This window comes from Mercenaria mercenaria, chromosome 7 (genome assembly GCF_021730395.1).
Source record: "Mercenaria mercenaria strain notata chromosome 7, MADL_Memer_1, whole genome shotgun sequence".
Lineage (NCBI taxonomy): Eukaryota > Metazoa > Mollusca > Bivalvia > Venerida > Veneridae > Mercenaria > Mercenaria mercenaria.
The window spans coordinates 33,439,247-33,457,223 of NC_069367.1; the positions used below are offsets into that span (position 1 = coordinate 33,439,247).

At 34.5% G+C, this 17,977-nt stretch overlaps 1 protein-coding gene across 2 annotated transcripts; it reads left to right on the forward strand.

Annotated features, from left to right (window-relative positions):
• The first annotated feature begins 16 nt into the window (after positions 1-16).
• Positions 17-17,973, forward strand: LOC123554475 (intraflagellar transport protein 80 homolog). Of its 2 annotated transcripts, XM_053548059.1 has the most exons (18): positions 17-175; positions 1,479-1,705; positions 2,314-2,493; positions 2,894-3,093; positions 3,695-3,832; positions 4,279-4,403; positions 6,469-6,642; positions 6,981-7,007; positions 8,658-8,732; positions 9,762-9,925; positions 10,287-10,351; positions 11,059-11,194; positions 12,583-12,730; positions 13,275-13,446; positions 13,866-13,955; positions 14,989-15,161; positions 15,865-15,988; positions 16,500-17,973. In XM_053548059.1, the coding sequence occupies exons 1-18, from the start codon at positions 141-143 to the stop codon at positions 16,638-16,640; spliced, it is 2,394 nt and encodes a 797-aa protein (XP_053404034.1). In that variant the 5' UTR covers positions 17-140; the 3' UTR covers positions 16,641-17,973. The 2 variants fall into 2 exon arrangements, with proteins under 2 accessions (XP_053404034.1, XP_053404035.1); XM_053548060.1 differs by lacking the exon at positions 6,981-7,007.
• Positions 17,974-17,977: the final 4 nt, after the last annotated feature.

Sequence of the window (17,977 nt, forward strand, 5' to 3'; positions counted from 1 at the left end):
ATTTCCGATCATGCGCATTTCACAAATTCCAATCGTAGCTGTCTGCTCTGTTTCAAAAAGGCAGTATTTCGCAGAAAACTAAAAACTGGACATATTATAAGGCGATTTTCAATTCTGCTTGATACGGATTACAGAGAGCCATGAGGCTCAAAACTAATTTACAGAAGGAACCTAAACATATCCTTTGCATTTAGCATTTTTTCAGTGTTTTTCTTCAACATGACAGTTACCCCACCCACCTGACAACTCTGTAAACAACGTTATTTCAATCGCTCTCATATATTTCGACATCAGTGAACTCGTGATTTTGATGTAATGAATCCTGTCTTATGCAATGAGTAATCAGTGATGTTCAGCAAAGGATAAATAAATTGTAATTTGAATTCATTTTGGGGGTATAAAAAATATTGTGCAGGGGTGCACATTTTGTTTTTAGGCCATACATGGAAATATTCGGATTAACAAAACGACAGTTAACAGATGATCAGGTCTTTAATATTTATTCTTATCTTCTGTATGCAGTGTTGTATAGGTATCGAAGCACATGTGTCTGGTGTGCCATCCGATGTTTATATGAGAAAAGGTAATCACTCTAATGTCAAGTAACTTGTTTCAGAGTGTACAGCGTATGTGTTTCGCATTTAATTTGTAAGTTTTCACACTTTAATTACTGCTTACACCCAGCTAATAGACAGTGACACTTTTCACTCTAAAGTGTTTTTCACGCTTCACCGTGACGACCGTTCATCATAGCACCGAACTTGACACATTAAAAATGAAAGGTGTGATAACTTAGCCGGTACAGCTATTCGTAAAATTGCAACTCCGAAAAGTTGAAAACAGGCTGTAAGGGCATAACAATACATTCTTAGGAGCGCAATTTTGTAAAACTGCGACTTTGTAACATATAGTAAAATAAGAAGGAAAGCAGCTGGGACCACAACACCTTTTCGTACTATACCGGTATTTCATTAAATTGCGATTCGTAGCACCATGAATGCACTGCATACCAGTAGTCTTACACAACAAAATATCAGTGCTGTTAATTATTTACAACAGTGTACAAATGTCACCCCCAAACCCTTGAGTACCCATCCACAGCTGCTAGTAATGGTGCATCATAGTATTTCCTTCATTCTGCCGCCCGCCCTCCCCCCACCCTCAATCTGAGATCTGCAATACATTTTCCCCAGTAAGTTTAAATACTGGAACCAGCATATATAGCCCAAAAACAGCACCTCTGCGCAAAGCTCTCTATTTGTTACCACACTATGTCTTTGGTAACCTATGGTCACCAGGAAGTTTCAAAGTACTGATCATACCTAGGAACCAGTACAATCTCCTGAATTAAAAAAAAAATCTATGATATTTGTTGGTAATTACTTAAATTGCCTTTAACCCTGAACATGTTTGGCAGCATTTTATATTGCTTTCTTTACTAGTACCGAAATGTCTTTGTAAATTCCTTAACAAATCTTACATGCGGAACTTGTAAGCTGTGTAGGATGGACAACTCCGGAGGAACTGTTTTCTGGTGCTGATGATCATCTTATTCTGAAGTGGAACCTCGTAAATAATGAAACAACTTCACTAGTCAAACTACCAGAGGACGTTTTTCCCACAGATATGCACTGGTTTCCTAAGGCAGCCACAGGAGGAGGGAAGAAAACGGGGTCAGATTTATTCTGTCTCACATCTACAGATGGTAATACAAATGTATTTAATGATGTTTTATGGTTAAAGTAATTACAGCAAGAATATATATTATTAAATCATGCTGACCTGACAAAATTAAGAGTCACAGATGGATAAATTATTTAATATCAGATGAATTATCAGCTTACTTACACTTCAGGTTTAAAGTTCAGGGGAAGAGTATTTCCCCCTGCAACTACTAATCTAGGGAGAATTTTCTTAATGAATTTCCCACTAGCAAAGACCCTTCACAGTACTCGAGGATTGCAAACGAGTAAATTCAAAATTGAGGGTTGAATGCAAGACAGTACTGTCCTAACTCTTACCGAAATTTTAGATAAAATTTAAAAAATGGACTTATACGACAGTATTGCTCTCAAGCCTTGAAATGCCACTTGCATTAGATATTAGAGAAAATGAAAATGTTCCTGTTCTAAATATTTATCTTGTGTTTATAACCAAATATTAAGTATGTCTTTGATGAGTCTTGTTAAGAAATTTTGCAGACCGAATGTATTTAAAAAGCTTTTTTTTTCAGCAAAGGTTAAAAATTTATTTTGAAAATAGATATTAAAAAATGTTTATATCTTTTTGTACAAGTGCGGTTAAACATTTCAGGAAAGTTTCATCTGATCAGTAAAACAGGACGAGTTGAGAAGAGTGTGGAAGCACATAAAGGGGCTGTGTTATCAGGACGGTGGAGCTATGATGGTTCAGCCTTACTGACCGCTGGAGAAGATGGCCAGGTGAAAGTATGGTCAAGAAGTGGCATGCTACGATCAACACTCACACAGAACAGTAAGCCTTTTTTTCTTGTATGATTAATGATTCATTACAATGTACTTCACATAAACTGTCAAATGACATTGTTCCCAAGTTTTTTTCTTGGGACATGCTAATATCATGTTGTTATGTGCCCCATCATGAAAACAATATAGTAATTTAATACGACTTAGCATAATGATATTCGAAACCCATTCATTTAGTAGATGAAGATATTGGACTTGAAAAGGGCTGTAAACGCAGTAAAATCAAACAGATTACCAAAATATTTTATAGATTGTTCCAAAAGATAACCACTGTGCATTATTTTCTCTCATTTAAACCTTTCAAGTCGTAAAATTTTCATTTTAATTTGCAGGAAGTAAAGATATATGTATGCAAATTTGATATATGTATGTAATTTGTTTTATTCCAGGTACTTCAGTATATGGAGTGGCTTGGGGTCCAGATTCTGACCAAGTGTTGTTTACAAATGGTCGGCAGCTTGTAATAAAATCTCTTCAAGCAAATGCTAAACCTACAATGTGGAAGGCACATGAAGGTGTCATCTTACAGGTAGACTGGAACCCAGTAAATAACCTCATTCTGTCAGGAGGAGAGGATTGCAGATATAAGGTAAACCAGTCTGCTATTTTTACTTGTATGTAAGTATGCACCATGGTATGGTGTCAGCCAACACAGAGACTTGTACCCAATAAATAACATTGTTAATTTTGTTTTTAGATGGAGAAACTTTTTGACTCACAGTAACCAGTCTGTTGCATGTATACAGTATAAAACTAAAGGCAAAAGTTTTATGATTTACATATGTATCAGGCAAACTACCCTGTAATGCCAGTAAAGTCAAATATCTTTTGACAAACATTAGTTGACTGGCAGAATTAACTAATCTTAGACAAAAAATATGATGGAATCTGACATATTTTCATTTGGCCTTTAAGTGCTTTCTGTTATTGATAGATTTTGAATTTTCATGCTTTAAACATGAATCTTGCATTGGTAATTTGCTATAAAAAACCTAAGATTTATTGAAATAATTGCATTTGGTGTTTTTATTATTGTCATATACATGTTGTATGCACTTCTACAGGGAGAAGCTTTCTCTTATAGATGGTGTTGGTACTTTGAGTGAATGTATTAAACAATTAGAAACATGACTGTTGCATTATTTAAAGAATTGCCAACAAGTTAAGTTGTTTATTGTGATATATTGCAGGTATGGGACACGTATAGCAGACTGATGTACAGTAGTTCAGTACATGACTACCCTATCACCTCAGTGGCATGGACTCCAGATGGTGAACTCTTTGCAGTGGGCTCATTTAATACACTCAGACTCTGTGATAAAACTGGGGTATGTGTGCTTATTGGTTTGGAAATTGTTGATTTAATTATGTATGCCATTATAAAAATGACACCAAGCCTTTTTTTTATAGGAAAATTCAAAATATGAAGAAAATGATAGCATCTAACTTTAAATGTAATTTTTCATTCTTAAGTTATGTAAAAGCATCAAACATGTTTTTAAAGAACTAAACAAATAGTACCATCAGTAACTCTTCTCTTGTGATGCATTATGATAAAACATCATTACTTTCAATGATTGCAAACATTTTCCTTTTTGTAAATTCACAGTTGTTTGTATAACATTTCAAGACTTTTAACCTTTCAGAACTTTTAACCTGTACATCTACACATTCAATATGACTGGTTATTGAAGGTAATCATATCGTGTAATTTTAGATGTGAATATTCAGTAACTCAAGTGTAAAGTTTTAAATGTTTCCAAACATATTTCAGTGGTCATATGCCTTAGAGAAACCCAACACTGGTAGTGTGTTCAAATTGAGTTGGTCAAGCGATGGTACACAAGTGGCTGGAGCTTGTGGGAATGGTCAAGTTCTAATTGGTCATATACTTGAAAGGTATGAAAATATATCCATGTCACATTTGATTGGTGGTTAATAGCAGCCTTACATGTATTTAAATTTCTTAAGAAGTTGAGACTCCTAGTATGTTATATTCAATAATGTTTGACTAAAGAGTAAGGAAGTTTAAAAAAGAATCTTAGTTGATGACATTTATTTGTAAAACTATTCCCATCTGTCATGAATGATTAATTCGAATATTATCACTTTCTGTGGTTTGACTCACTTGTCTTTTTGTCTTTATCAAACGTTATGCATGTCAGTTTTTCATGTGCTTTTCCAAATATCAGTATTAAAATATTGTTTAATTAAATTAGGTGATATTTGCTGTGGCCTGTACGTTCTTTGTCTGTTAGTGAACATTAAATTGCCATGAAGTTCTTTGCCGTAGTAAATTCAGTAGTGTTTCTTGTTTTAAATTAGACTCCAGTTATACATATGAGCCGCGCCATGAGAAAACCAACATAGTGGGTATGCGACCAGCAAGGATCCAGACCAGCCTGCGCATCCGCGCAGTCTGGTCAGGATCCATGCTGTTCGCTTTCAAAGCCTATTACAATTAGAGAAACCGTTAGCGAACAGCATGGATCCTGACCAGACTGCGCAGATGCGCAGGCTGGTCTGGATCCTTGCTGGTCGCATACCCACTATGTTGGTTTTCTCATGGCACGGCTCATATTTCAAGACATTTAAAGATGTTTTTCACAATTATTTCTAGCTGACAGAATTTTTTGTAACTTTGCATATTTATAGATTGATGTATGACAAGTTAAAATGAAAAATAAAAATGATAGGTACCCGTGCTTCTTTTTTCAATATTTAAAATTTATTAAGAACACCAAATCGGTATTTTTGTCTGAAGAAACAATACATACATGATATAATAAAACTACTGCAAACAACTATTTATTCAAAGTTTCACTCTGATGTTACTGTTTATGCATTACAATTAATGAAACTACTATAACTATGCATAAAATGTCAACATATAGATATATTAACTCAGAAAAATTACTCTTGACGGATGTCGAAAGTATCTGAAACTGAGAAAAACAGGAAGTATTTCCAAATGATATGAAAAATCTAGCGGACAGAATTTTACCAAATTTTATATTAAGTAAGTTAGAACTAAGACGAAAAAATCTAAACCAAAAAAATAATATCAACCCGTGCTTGTTTTCAAGAGAAATTAAAAAATATTTACTCCACCCACAAAAGTATTTTTTCATTACCCCACCCACCTACAAAGTATGAACATTTTTTTCTTACAAAACAAATTGCACAATGTCATTACCAGTTTCTTAACCAATTTTCTTACTCACATGCGGAATAATCGGAATGATGCTCCTTTAAGGTTGCATGCCTCTAGGTCAAATACTTTTTGAGATACGTTCTACACATGCCATTTACGTATATATTTGACCACGTCAAGGGACATAAATCTGTTTTTACTGAGTGAAACCTCAAATAAAATCATTGGTGCACAACTTCGCATGCTGAATTTAATTCTTGTGTGGTTTCATGACTCTTGGCGCATATACTTTTGAGGTACATGCGACACAAATGTTTAGAACCTTTATGTACAATTTGACGGTCAAGGGCCATAACTCTGGTCTTACTACGTGAAATGCGGGATGGGGCACAAAAGTATAACAACATTTTTAGGAAGTCACATTTGAACTTGAAGGAGATAGATCTACGTTAAGATTTTCTGGAATTTTATTTGACTTGGAGTCGGCTGCATCATTACTGGACGAAATGGTTTACTTTCAAATTGGCTGCCCACAATGTATTCGATTCGAGCACTTCCTACGACTACTCCTCCAATAAAACACCATCACTTTTAAAGGTAAAATATAGATGCACGACCTATATTGTCAGTACATACGATGTTTTTTGCGCGAGTGCGCTGCATATCGGACAACTGTGTACTTTCGGAGGAGAATCCTGAACTTTACAGTGGTTATCGCTTGCTGCGCGATTGAGCTGCGCACAAATTATTGTGATGAACTCCTTTAATCTTCAAAGTTGTTTTAAAGCTGAGCTTTTACCCTTTTTGCAGGAGGTTAGAGTGGAATAATTTTGAGGCAACAGTTACAGAAAGCAAAAAGATAGTTGTCCGGAACGTCTTAAACGAGACATACGACAAACTTGACTTCAGAGATCGTGTCATTAAAGCATCGCTAGCATTTAATTACCTTGTTGTAGCCACGTCATCTCAGTGCTATATTTACAGGTTTGTATTTTTGTATAAATTGTCATTCACATGTAGAAAAATAGGTCACTGTACTAGTACATGATTCATTTACAATGGTCAGGTTAACTGGCTGCCATTACTTTACTGAAATAGTGTCAAAAATGGCATTAAACCCAAAATAACAGTTTGGTGCAAATATGAAAGTATCAGATTTATTGTGACAAAATTGTCTTTACAGTAGTTGAATTTCATTTTGTTTCACTTCATTGTATGTGCAGGTCTTATCCTACTGTTTTGTAAAATTGCATTTAGATGTTTTACAGTGATGTGTCAAATTGATGGTTAACTATTTTCTGTATGTTAAAATATTCAAATAGTGGAGAAGCAAGTGAAGCTAGATTTTGGTAAATGGTTCTTTACTTTTGATTACTTTGTTATTGTTCTGTTACATTTTTGCTAGAATTTTTGAAAGGGCTTAGAGCAAGGAAATGGTAAAATTTGAGGGGAAAAAAAAACACACAGAAACTTGCTTTACAGTAGGGTATGCTAGCACAAGTTTCTATTCCTATTATTTTGTTCATTTAAAAATTCAGCATTATTTAGAATACTTTCTACACCAAATAAAGTAATTTGCCTGGCTGAATACTGGTAAAATTTAATATCAACTTTTAATCTGAAATAGACAGTACTTAGTTTTATACATGATTACTAATCCACATGACTGTTCATCCCTTGAGTACAATTTTAGGGGTATACCTGTGCCTTCAGACATTGTACCTGACTAACAGTCAGCTGTTGTAAATGACAATGTTCAGATCATTTTCTTGAAGAAAAACTCAGAAACATTTGAGTATATTTGGAATCATAATCATTTTATGAATGAAAAATATCACCAAAGAGCTGCTTTTATTGTTTGATGATATATGCCGTGTTACCATATATTCGTGCCCCTAAGTGGGTAATTACATGCTACTTGTGTAAAAAATGGACGTAAACTTAACATATTTCTATTTTCTGCAACAACTGAACTTCTATTTTTGTCTAAACAACAAAAAACAGAACGATTTTTAACCGTTTCTAAAAATAAACATACCTGTAATAACCAACCTTGACAGTCTGGATCGCTGAAACGCTTATCATCAAATTCGTGCCCTTTGGTTCCCAGCTTTCTACAACAGTTTATATGATCAGGGAAACCAGTTCTATATAATGAAATACAGTGATGTGCCAAACCTCATTAAAGTTACTGTCAAATCTTATTTTGTTGGCATTAAATTCTGTGGTTTTTATCAAAACTTTTAAGGACTTTAATTTTCAAGATGATTATAAGTGGGAAATTCAGTAAATTGTTTGACACCCATTTTGTTGATTGATACAACTGTGAAAGCTCTCAAATTTAGTTTTCCTGAAATACAGAAAAAAATCTCGATATTTGATATACATGTATTGTGAAAAATGAAAATCCTACTTGTTCAAATTTATGGTATTTCAAGTATAAAGTTACACACACTTCATTATTTAAAAATCTGCTTGCTTTTCCAGACATAATGAAATACAGTGATGTGCCAAACCTCATTAAAGTTACTGTCAAATCTTATTTTGTTGGCATTAAATTCTGTGGTTTTTATCAAAACTTTTAAGGACTTTAATTTTCAAGATGATTATAAGTGGGAAATTCAGTAAATTGTTTGACACCCATTTTGTTGATTGATACAACTGTGAAAGCTCTCAAATTTAGTTTTCCTGAAATACAGAAAAAAATCTCGATATTTGATATACATGTATTGTGAAAAATGAAAATCCTACTTGTTCAAATTTATGGTATTTCAAGTATAAAGTTACACACACTTCATTATTTAAAAATCTGCTTGCTTTTCCAGACATCTGTATCAACTTGTTTCTGTGTTGGACTGGATAAAGCTATATATTCTTCAGTGTCTTTATATTATCACATTACTCAGGTTGTTAGTGTACCTAGGCTTGTTAGATACTGCTAGATAGATTGGTGGCTTTGAAGACCATGTAATAACATTTGTTTGATTTATGTATTTTAGTACAAAGAACTTCAATACACCAATGATCTTTGATCTCAAGGAAGGCAATGTGTCCCTTATAATGCAAGCAGAAAAGTAAGTTTCCTTCAGTGTAAAAGTAAAGGTTTCTCGTTTATCATGGGTAGTCAAGGGAAGTCCCCATTTGGAACTAATTTCCAATGGAGCCGATAGGAGATGTCATAGTTACCTCCCCTACATCAGTTTAGGCTGATACTGCTTGATACCTTACCAGTTACAATAATAATCCTGCACTGTATAACTAGTGAGGACATCAGCCGTGATCAGGAATGGAACTTGGATCACCAGCGCTAAAGTCCAAATTGCTAGCCACTGCACCTGTTACTCCCTTACATAGTAAAATGAAAACGAATTAGAATAGGGATTGTTAGAAATTCTAGTGGTATTAGTTATGTCTCCCACACATTAATTATGTCTGTGTATGTGTCAGTCTGTCACAAATCTTGTCTGCACTTAGTCGAACATTTGTCATCCGATCTTCACCAAACTTAAACAAAATGTGTTTGCCAAGAAGCCCTCGGCCAAGATCGATAACTAGCCAAATCGGCTCAGGCACTTCGGAATTATGGCCCTTGAATTACCGATAGGCCGCTTACTCCAAAACTTATTCCAAAACTATCAAAGGTATATTTTCTGTGAAAAAAAACAGTATATAAAGAAAGACTTACTAAACAGATTATAAGGCAGTTGTTGTAGACATGTGCTTTTCTCAAAAGCAGCTCTAGTATTTAAAAGGAAGTAACTGCTTGTGATTATTTATAGAATGGTATTTGGTTTGAAATGGAGGGGGAATTCAATGTGAAATTTACCAAAACTAAGAGTGATACTATGCAGCAGTTGTTTACGGACTGACTTTCACCATTGTCAAGGACAAGAGAGCAAACATATAAGTTAGTTTTAAGTAAATATGTGCACCTTGGCAAAAGGTGTGTTGTGTGTGTGTTTTTTCTTTTGTTTTGTTTTTTTAACATACTGCAATGGTGTTTGAGCCTTAAGGTTATATATTCTATCTTACGTGGTAATAATTTTTATGTAAATACACTAATTTTATCACAAAATTTTACAAAATGTGATTATATTTTACAGACATTTCCTCCTCATTGATGTAGCTGGAGTTTATGTATATACATATGACGGAAGGTTAGCGTGTTCACCCAAGTATCCTGGTCTCCGAGCAGATATCCTCAACTCACAGACTGTCTCTATCAGTAATGACACTGTAGCAATCAGAGATAAAGCTGACGAAAAAGGTAATTACTGTTTAAATGATATATCTAAAATTGAAATGTACAGTGTGATGTCAGTGCAATAATCACTGTTTGTGAAATTGCTGTAGCTCTGGATGTAAGGAAAGTTGTCAGTTACTTGGATAGCACAAGCATTCATACAGAATTCAGGCACAGTAGTAAGATTAACTGACTACTGCTTCATAACTGAAATACTGTTGGGAAAAAGCTTATGTTTAAACCTCATCAAACGAACAAACAAAAAAGGTCTTGCACTATCACATTACACTTTATTTTCGGAATACCTTTTAAACATTAAAAAAAAGATTATAGATGTATATTCCTTGCCTTGCCATGGAATAATTTCATAAAAATTATATTTCAGTTGTATATGTGTTTGATGCTCTCAGTGGTAAACCACTTGGTGATGGAAAGCCTATCACACATAAGGTAAACTTATTGATTCACTTGAAATTTTTCTTCAGATAATGAGAGCTATAGTGAAAAGAAATGTAACCATTAGTTGTACAAAATTGAGGACAGTATTTAAAACACAGCATATATCAGACTTTGAGATGGATATACTGGTTTTTTTTTGGTTTTTTTTTTAAACACAAAATTTTGTATTATGAGAGTTGAATGTCCTCACAATAAATACTGTATACGAAGCTCTGGCCAGCTATATGTTTAGTAAGAATTTTATCTTTAACATTTCTCATGAGGTATTTTTAAAGAATGGCAGTTACACCTATCTATATATTTGTTGCAAAAGAGTGGTAATTGATTGCAGATATGAAAGACAATAAAGGCCTTGGTAGCCTAGAAGTAGAGCACCCTCTTGGAGTGCAGGAGTTTGTGGGTTCACTCATTGCCATGCCTTACAAAAGATGTGAGAAATGGTTCTGGTAGCTTCCTCATTTGGTGCTTCATATAAAGAGGATAGTTCTTGGGCTGGTCTGCCTGGTGTCCATATAATGTGTCTGGGTTGGGTATTATGTCACATGTCTACAGCCTGCTATTCCTTTGAGGCAGCACAATAAAGTTGGACATGTGCTCACTTCTTCAAGTAGACACCATTGCTTGTATGACTGGAAAATTGTTGAAAAAGATGCTAAACTTGAACATAAATAAACGGAAGTGACTATAATCTTTTACAGTTGGAAGTAATGGAAATAGCATTAGACCAGTGTGGTCCAGGTGCAGAGAGACGTCTAGCCATCATAGATAAAAACAGAGACTTATACCTTACTTCTGTCAGAGTGTTTGGTACAGACAGGAAAACAGTGAAACTAGGTATGTCACAGTGTATATCTTCTTCAAACCTTTCATTCATTGTCACTGGAACTTGGTATTAGAACCTGAATAATGAAGAGATATTCTAAAAAGTTTTCCGCAAGATACAGGACATTACATCATAACTTCGGTTTATTACCCTTAAATAACTACATGTACCTACCCTTTTTAGCTCATCTGATTTTTTGAAAAAAAATGATGAGTTATTGTCATCACTTGAGCGGTTGTCGGCGTCGGGGTCGGCGTCTGCGTCGGCGTTGCCTGGTTAAGTTTTATGTTTAGGTCAGCTTTTCTCCTAAACTATCAAAGCTATTGCTTTGAAACTTGGAATACTTGTTCACCATCATAAGCTGACCCTGTATAGCAAGAAACATAACTCCATCTTGATTTTTGCAAGATTTATGGCCCCTTTTGTACTTAGAAAATATCAGATTTCTTGGTTAAGTTTTATGTTTAGGTCAACTTTTCTCCTAAACTATCAAAGCTATTGCTTTGAAACTTGGAATAATTGTTCACCATCATAAGCAGACCCTGTACATCAAGAAACATAACTCCATCTTGCTTTTTGCAAGAATTATTGCCCCTTTTGGACTTAGAAAATCAGTTTTCTTGGTTAAGTTTTATGTTTAGGTCAGCTTTTCTCCTAAACTGTCAAAGCTATTGCTTTAAAACTTGCAACACTTGTTCACCATCATAAGTTGACCCTGTACAGCAAGAAACATGACTCCATCCTGATTTTTGCAAGATTTATGGCCCCTTTTGGACTTATAAAATATCAGATTTCTTGGTTAAGTTTTATGTTTAGGTCAACTTTTTCTCTTAAACTATCAAAGCTATTGCTTTGAAACTTGCAACACTTGTTCACCATCATAAGCTGACCCTGTACAGCAAGCAACATAACTCCATCCTGCTTTTTGCAATAATTATTGCCCCTTTTGGACTTAGAAAATCATTTTCTTGGTTGAGTATTATGTTTAAGTCAACTTTTCTCATAAACTATCAAAGCTATTGCCTTAAAACTTGCAACAGTTTTTCACCATCATAAGTGGACACTGAACATCAAGAAACATAACTCTATCCTGCTTTTTGCAAGAATGATGGCCCTTTTTAGACTTAGAAAATCATGGGTAGGACAATATTTCTATTACACAAAAAAAAAATCAGATGAGCGTCAGCACCCGCAAGGCGGTGCTCTTGTTGTACTTTTTTTTTGCTAACTGAAGTCCCATGTAATTAATGGCTGCAATTTTAAGCTTACTTTAAAGTCTCTTTAATTCAAAGTAAACCTATTGATTTTTATATACTTTAAACTTTTTATCCACATGATCCATTCATTTACTGGCTATACAACAGCTTCTTGTAATGTTCCCTCTAAATATAATTTTCAGGTACTATGATAATGTCACTGGCCTGGAATGATGCCACCAATATGTTAGCTGCTCTTGCTGATGGTAAATTCACAGTCTGGTACTATCCTAGTGCTGTGTATGTAGACAGAGATCTGCTGCCAAGAACTATCTTTGAAAAGGAAGCCAGGTATGATATTGCAGCTCCTTTAGTTTGGTGTATGTACAGATTTCATAGGGGCACTTTCAGCCATAAAATATAACAGACAAGCTGAGCACTTACTGACTTTCTAGGGCTACATGAAGCAGCTTTGTTAACTGTGTAGATAGGAATCAGGAATACCAATCAAGATTTTGCATGTTCCTTCTCCAAAAGAGGTAATGATCTTGGTGACACTTTGACTGAAGGATATACATGGAATGTCATTCATTCTTGACCTCAGTCTTGCATTGAGAAATTATTAGATAAGTTTTCAGCTTTTTTATGGGAGAACAAATTAGTACTAATACAGAATCTTGACATACTTTGGTTTAATGGGCCACCATTACATAATCTAAATTGTGTTGAAAAAAAATGAAATGAGCCCATGTAACACTGAGAAACAAGTTTGCTTTACCAAAACATTGCTTTCGAGTTAAATACATGTATAATTATTTTTAGCTTTGAGTGGATATTAAGAAAGGTTTCAGCTGATTATCTAGGAAAGGTTTTATCATGTAATATATTGTTTCAGTGAGTTTGGAAAGAACCCACAGTTACTACAGTTTGTGGGTAATCATATAGTGATCAGACGTGCGGAAGGTTCTCTCGTCAGTACATCTATCTCTCCCTACCCAGCCATACTACACAGTTACATCCAGTCAGGACGATGGGACGATGCTGTCAGGTTGTCTAGGTTTGTCAAGGTAAGCGCATTAAAGCGAGCATTACATATATAGTTTCTGTGGCTTAACATTAGTGTACTTTTGTTCATACATTCTTAACTTCTTGCAATTGAAGAAGCCGTACCACTGTGCAAGAGTTAAGTTTTAGGGCAGTGCAAGTCTGTGACTGAAAGTTTCTAAGTAGGCAGCAGTTTCCAGTAGTTGCTAAATACTTCACTTTGAGTGGAAACAGTACAGTACACATGTACTCACAAGTTGCCATATTGTATGTGTCATGGCAAGTTACTATAAACTGGGTCCAGTTGATAATTGCACAAGCATGCTGTACATCTGCTTCTTACCAATTCATAAAGTGCATTCAAAGGACACATTTGATTCTGGCTTTCTGGGCATTAGTATAACTTACATGAAAATATTAATGTAGATTTTTTCTTCTGCAGGATGAGACACTGTGGGCGTGTTTAGCAGCCATGTCAGCATATGCAAAAGAGTTGAACACAGCTGAAATAGCATATGCAGCCATACAAGAGGTAATGTTCCATGGTATCTTTAAGCTTGATTGTGGAGAAAGCTTAGATATTATTATTCCAGTAAACTTTCTGGAAAAACATCTTAGGAGAAGGTGCAGTTCAAGATTAAAACCTACACTTTTTGGACAGTCTTGTTCAGAAATTTTGATTAAATTGCCATCCTTCAGTGTTTTTAAAAGAAAAACTGCCTCAACTTGCTAATCAAACTCGAAGTGTATGAATAAGTAGTAGAAGTTTATTAGATGATATTTGTCCAATACTGTTTATAAAAACAGTTTATACCCTGATTATATTTACAGCTCACCTGAGCATGAATTTATGGTGAGTTATTGTGATCACGCTGTGTCCGTCGTCTGTCGATCAGTTGTCAACAATTTCTTTCAACAACATTTCCAAAACATAGAATAGATTTTGATGAAACTTGGCTTGGGTGGTCCTCTACCTCAGTTGTTCAAAATGGTCTTGCTTGGTTGCCACCAGAGTTAAAATTCGAAAAATCTTCAAACGTCATCTCGTCATAAACCACATCCGATTTTGAAATAATTTCACAAAATGGTCCTTATGTAACCTTCTACCAAGATTGTTAAAATTACTTTGAGTTGTCATAAAACAAGATTGTTCATATTATTTGAGTTGTCATAAAATATGGCCGCCAGAAGGAGTTGTCATTTTTTTCCTATATGTATATATTGGAAACTTTAAATATGTTCTTGTCCGAAATAGCAGGCCCAATTTTTAAACAATTTTACACAATGTTTCTTGGGCGACCTTTCGCAAAGATGGTACAAATTTTTCTGTTTCTTCTTCTTGGATATTGTCATATGTTATTCCCATAACTTCGTACCCCATTTCTGCCCTCCCTCCAACACTCACACATACACATTACCTGCCAAGATTTATTTTAATATAAATTCACAGACATTTTCCTTGCGTAACTATCTACAAAAACTGTTCAAGCAAGCAGCGTAACTCAGGTGTGTGATCTAGGCTCATCATGGCCGTCTTGTTTAAAGAATATTTTGAAATTTTTCAGGCAGATAAAGTACAGTTTATTCTGAATATCAAGGATATTCCAGTAAAGGATGCAAGAAATGCTGAGATGGCATTATTATGTGGTAATCCACAAGATGCTGAGGCTATACTGTTACAGGCAGGACTTACTTTCCGAGCTATCTTACTCAACATTCAACTCTACAACTGGGACAGGTATGTTAATGCACATTAGAAATTATAACGTTGACAAAAAAACTAAAGAACTTTCGTTGTAGGCAATTTGTTCTTAGAGAAATTTATTGGTATTATTGTTGAAATTTAATTATGTCTCCCCCACCCTATTGTTTTTGGGGTCACTACATCAAAGGTCAAAGTCACAGGGGCCTGAAGATGGAAAACTGTTCTCAATCTAGAACTTGAGAACCACCTGACCCTGAACATTGAAACTTCATAGGATGATTGGACATGCTAAATAGGTGATCCCTTTTGCATAAATTTCAGTCAACCATTAGTGTCTTTGATTTTGGCTCCTGTCCCTCATTGACTTCTTGCCTATTAACACTTAGTCTATCGCTTTTGTGGGAGACTCTTTTCTGCAAGAGCATCTTCTAGTCTCTGTTTTGTTTTTATGGTCAACCTGTTGCTCTGTAGTTATAATGTTGATGTCAGGGTTTAAGTTATTTTGCCAATATAGCACATGCTTTGAACTTATGACAAATGTTGACAGGAAAATGTTTGTCTGTTTGACACAGGAGGTTTTTAGTATTTTATAGAAAACCAGATGAACAAAGTGAATGTCTCAGTAAACAGGCAGTATGAATTATGACAATTTTTTGTCTTCTTCATGTAGCATTTGATGATAATGTCATGTGATATATTGAATAAGTTTAGTAACATATGTTTGGGTATTTTACAGGGCGTTGGAGTTGGCAGTGAAACACAAGACACATGTAGATACAGTGCTTGGTTATAGACAGAAGTATATGACACAGTATGGAAAACAGGAAACAAATAAACGATTCCTGCAATACAAGGAGGGAGTGAGTTTTGTTTTCTGTCCGTCTTATTTTTCAGATTATTTATACGTATTAGAAACAGTTCTTTCCTGCAGCCTGTCTGTTAATGTTATTTACAAAATGTTTAAATATCCAGGTTCAGGGTACACTGAAAAAGAATACAGATTCAGTAACAGCAGTAAATAGAGAACTTTTTATGTATTTCCTCTTTCTTGATATAGATCTACATCATTGATTTAACAAAATCATTGTACGTAGTACGGCGCTTCACTGACGCATAGATTTATCCTTGACCATAATGTTTTTTCCCCCGTCTTTGAAAAAAAAATTTTTTCTTGCCGTCAGAAGTGAATTTTAGGAAATTTGGTATTTAAAATGTGTTAAAATCGACTTAGAGATGTATTCACATTCTTATGACACTTTCTCCATGCAATTAAAATAAGAAAAAAAAAAACCTGAAAACACAGGCTTTTTTCTTCTGGCCTTTTGTGTAAGTCTGAAGATTGAGTTTTGAATTCTGCATTTTATCTTTAAGATTGAGATAGACTGGGAAAAAATTGAAGCAAAAATAGAAATGGAATACCAGAAGGAAAGAGAGCGCCCAGAGAGACCTGTATCCACAGCAACAACTGCTGGTTCCCGTAGTGGTGGAACCAGGCCTGCTGTCAAGACTTAACACAGCTAACTTGTGATTAAACAACAGATCTGAACATTTCTTGAGAACAGCTGATCGACTCTATATTTAAAAACTTTCTCTGATGAATAATCTGAGAAGGAATTTGGAATTAGTGGTTTAATACACTACTGTCAAACTTCGTTAACTCGAACTTGGATGATTCGTACTTTTCGTCAGGTCCCGGAAAAATCCATGTATTATGTAATTTGTTTGATAACTCAAAGGACCAATCACTCGAACAAATTTTGCTGGTCCCGCCTAGTTCAAGTTAACAAAGTTTGACTGTATTTATTGATCTATTAAAATACTGTTATATCTTTAACAATTTTGAATTATGGAGACAACATAGAATGCAATTTAGCATAACAAAAAAGGCAGGTTCTGTTATTGTAAAACTTTCCTGATATTTTGTAACTTTGTGTGCAGGTGAAGAATAGTTGTTTAATAGATTGTGATATATTTTTCATGTAAATACAAGAACTTGTATGTATGTACAAGTAAAATATTTATTTATGGCACCAATAACATTCCGTCCATGACTTGACTTACTTGTTTTTGAAATTGTCAGTCTTTAATAATTATTCATCATGTCCTTAATTACTTATCATCATAGCCATTTTCTGAAATGCATATAAAATCACATCAGAGTACAAATGTACCACATGTTTAAGATTTAAGTATGAAGTCTTCAAGATGGCCAACTGGAGATAAGGTACAATTCTGATGAGCTCCAGCCACCAGTTTTCATTTTGCAAATGGCTATGAAAATTCTACCCAGGTGCCTTGTGGTACGTGTACTTGGGTTTTTTCCCACTTCCAAAGCTAGAATAAACCCATTTTACCTAAATTGTGAGTGTGATTTGAAACCCTGTTTTCAAGTAAATTTACTATAGTTTTCAATATTCAATGACATATCTTTTAACAACACTGGTATAATGGAGTTCTTGTTCAGATGCATTTAGTCATACAGAGAGCATTACGATATACATCATTTGAGATTTTATGAATTATTAAAGGGAAAAACAGTACTTGGAGTTAGCAGTCACAAAGTATGTTTGGTAATAAAAGATTTTGACTGGATATAGTCACAAAGTATGTTTGGTAATAAAAGATTTTATTTGAATATCCAATGAAAGTTTTTGAGAAAATGTAACCTGATAAAGGTAGGTAAAAAGGAATATATGAAGTTTTTTGGTAGAAGCTTCCTGTTCATTCATCAAATTTTTTATATTGTTAGTGTAATGGTATTATTTATTTCTCATTGATGAGTTCTTGATTTTTTTCTCATTCTGCCATCAATGATATTTTATGTATTAAAATATTTTTATACATATTTG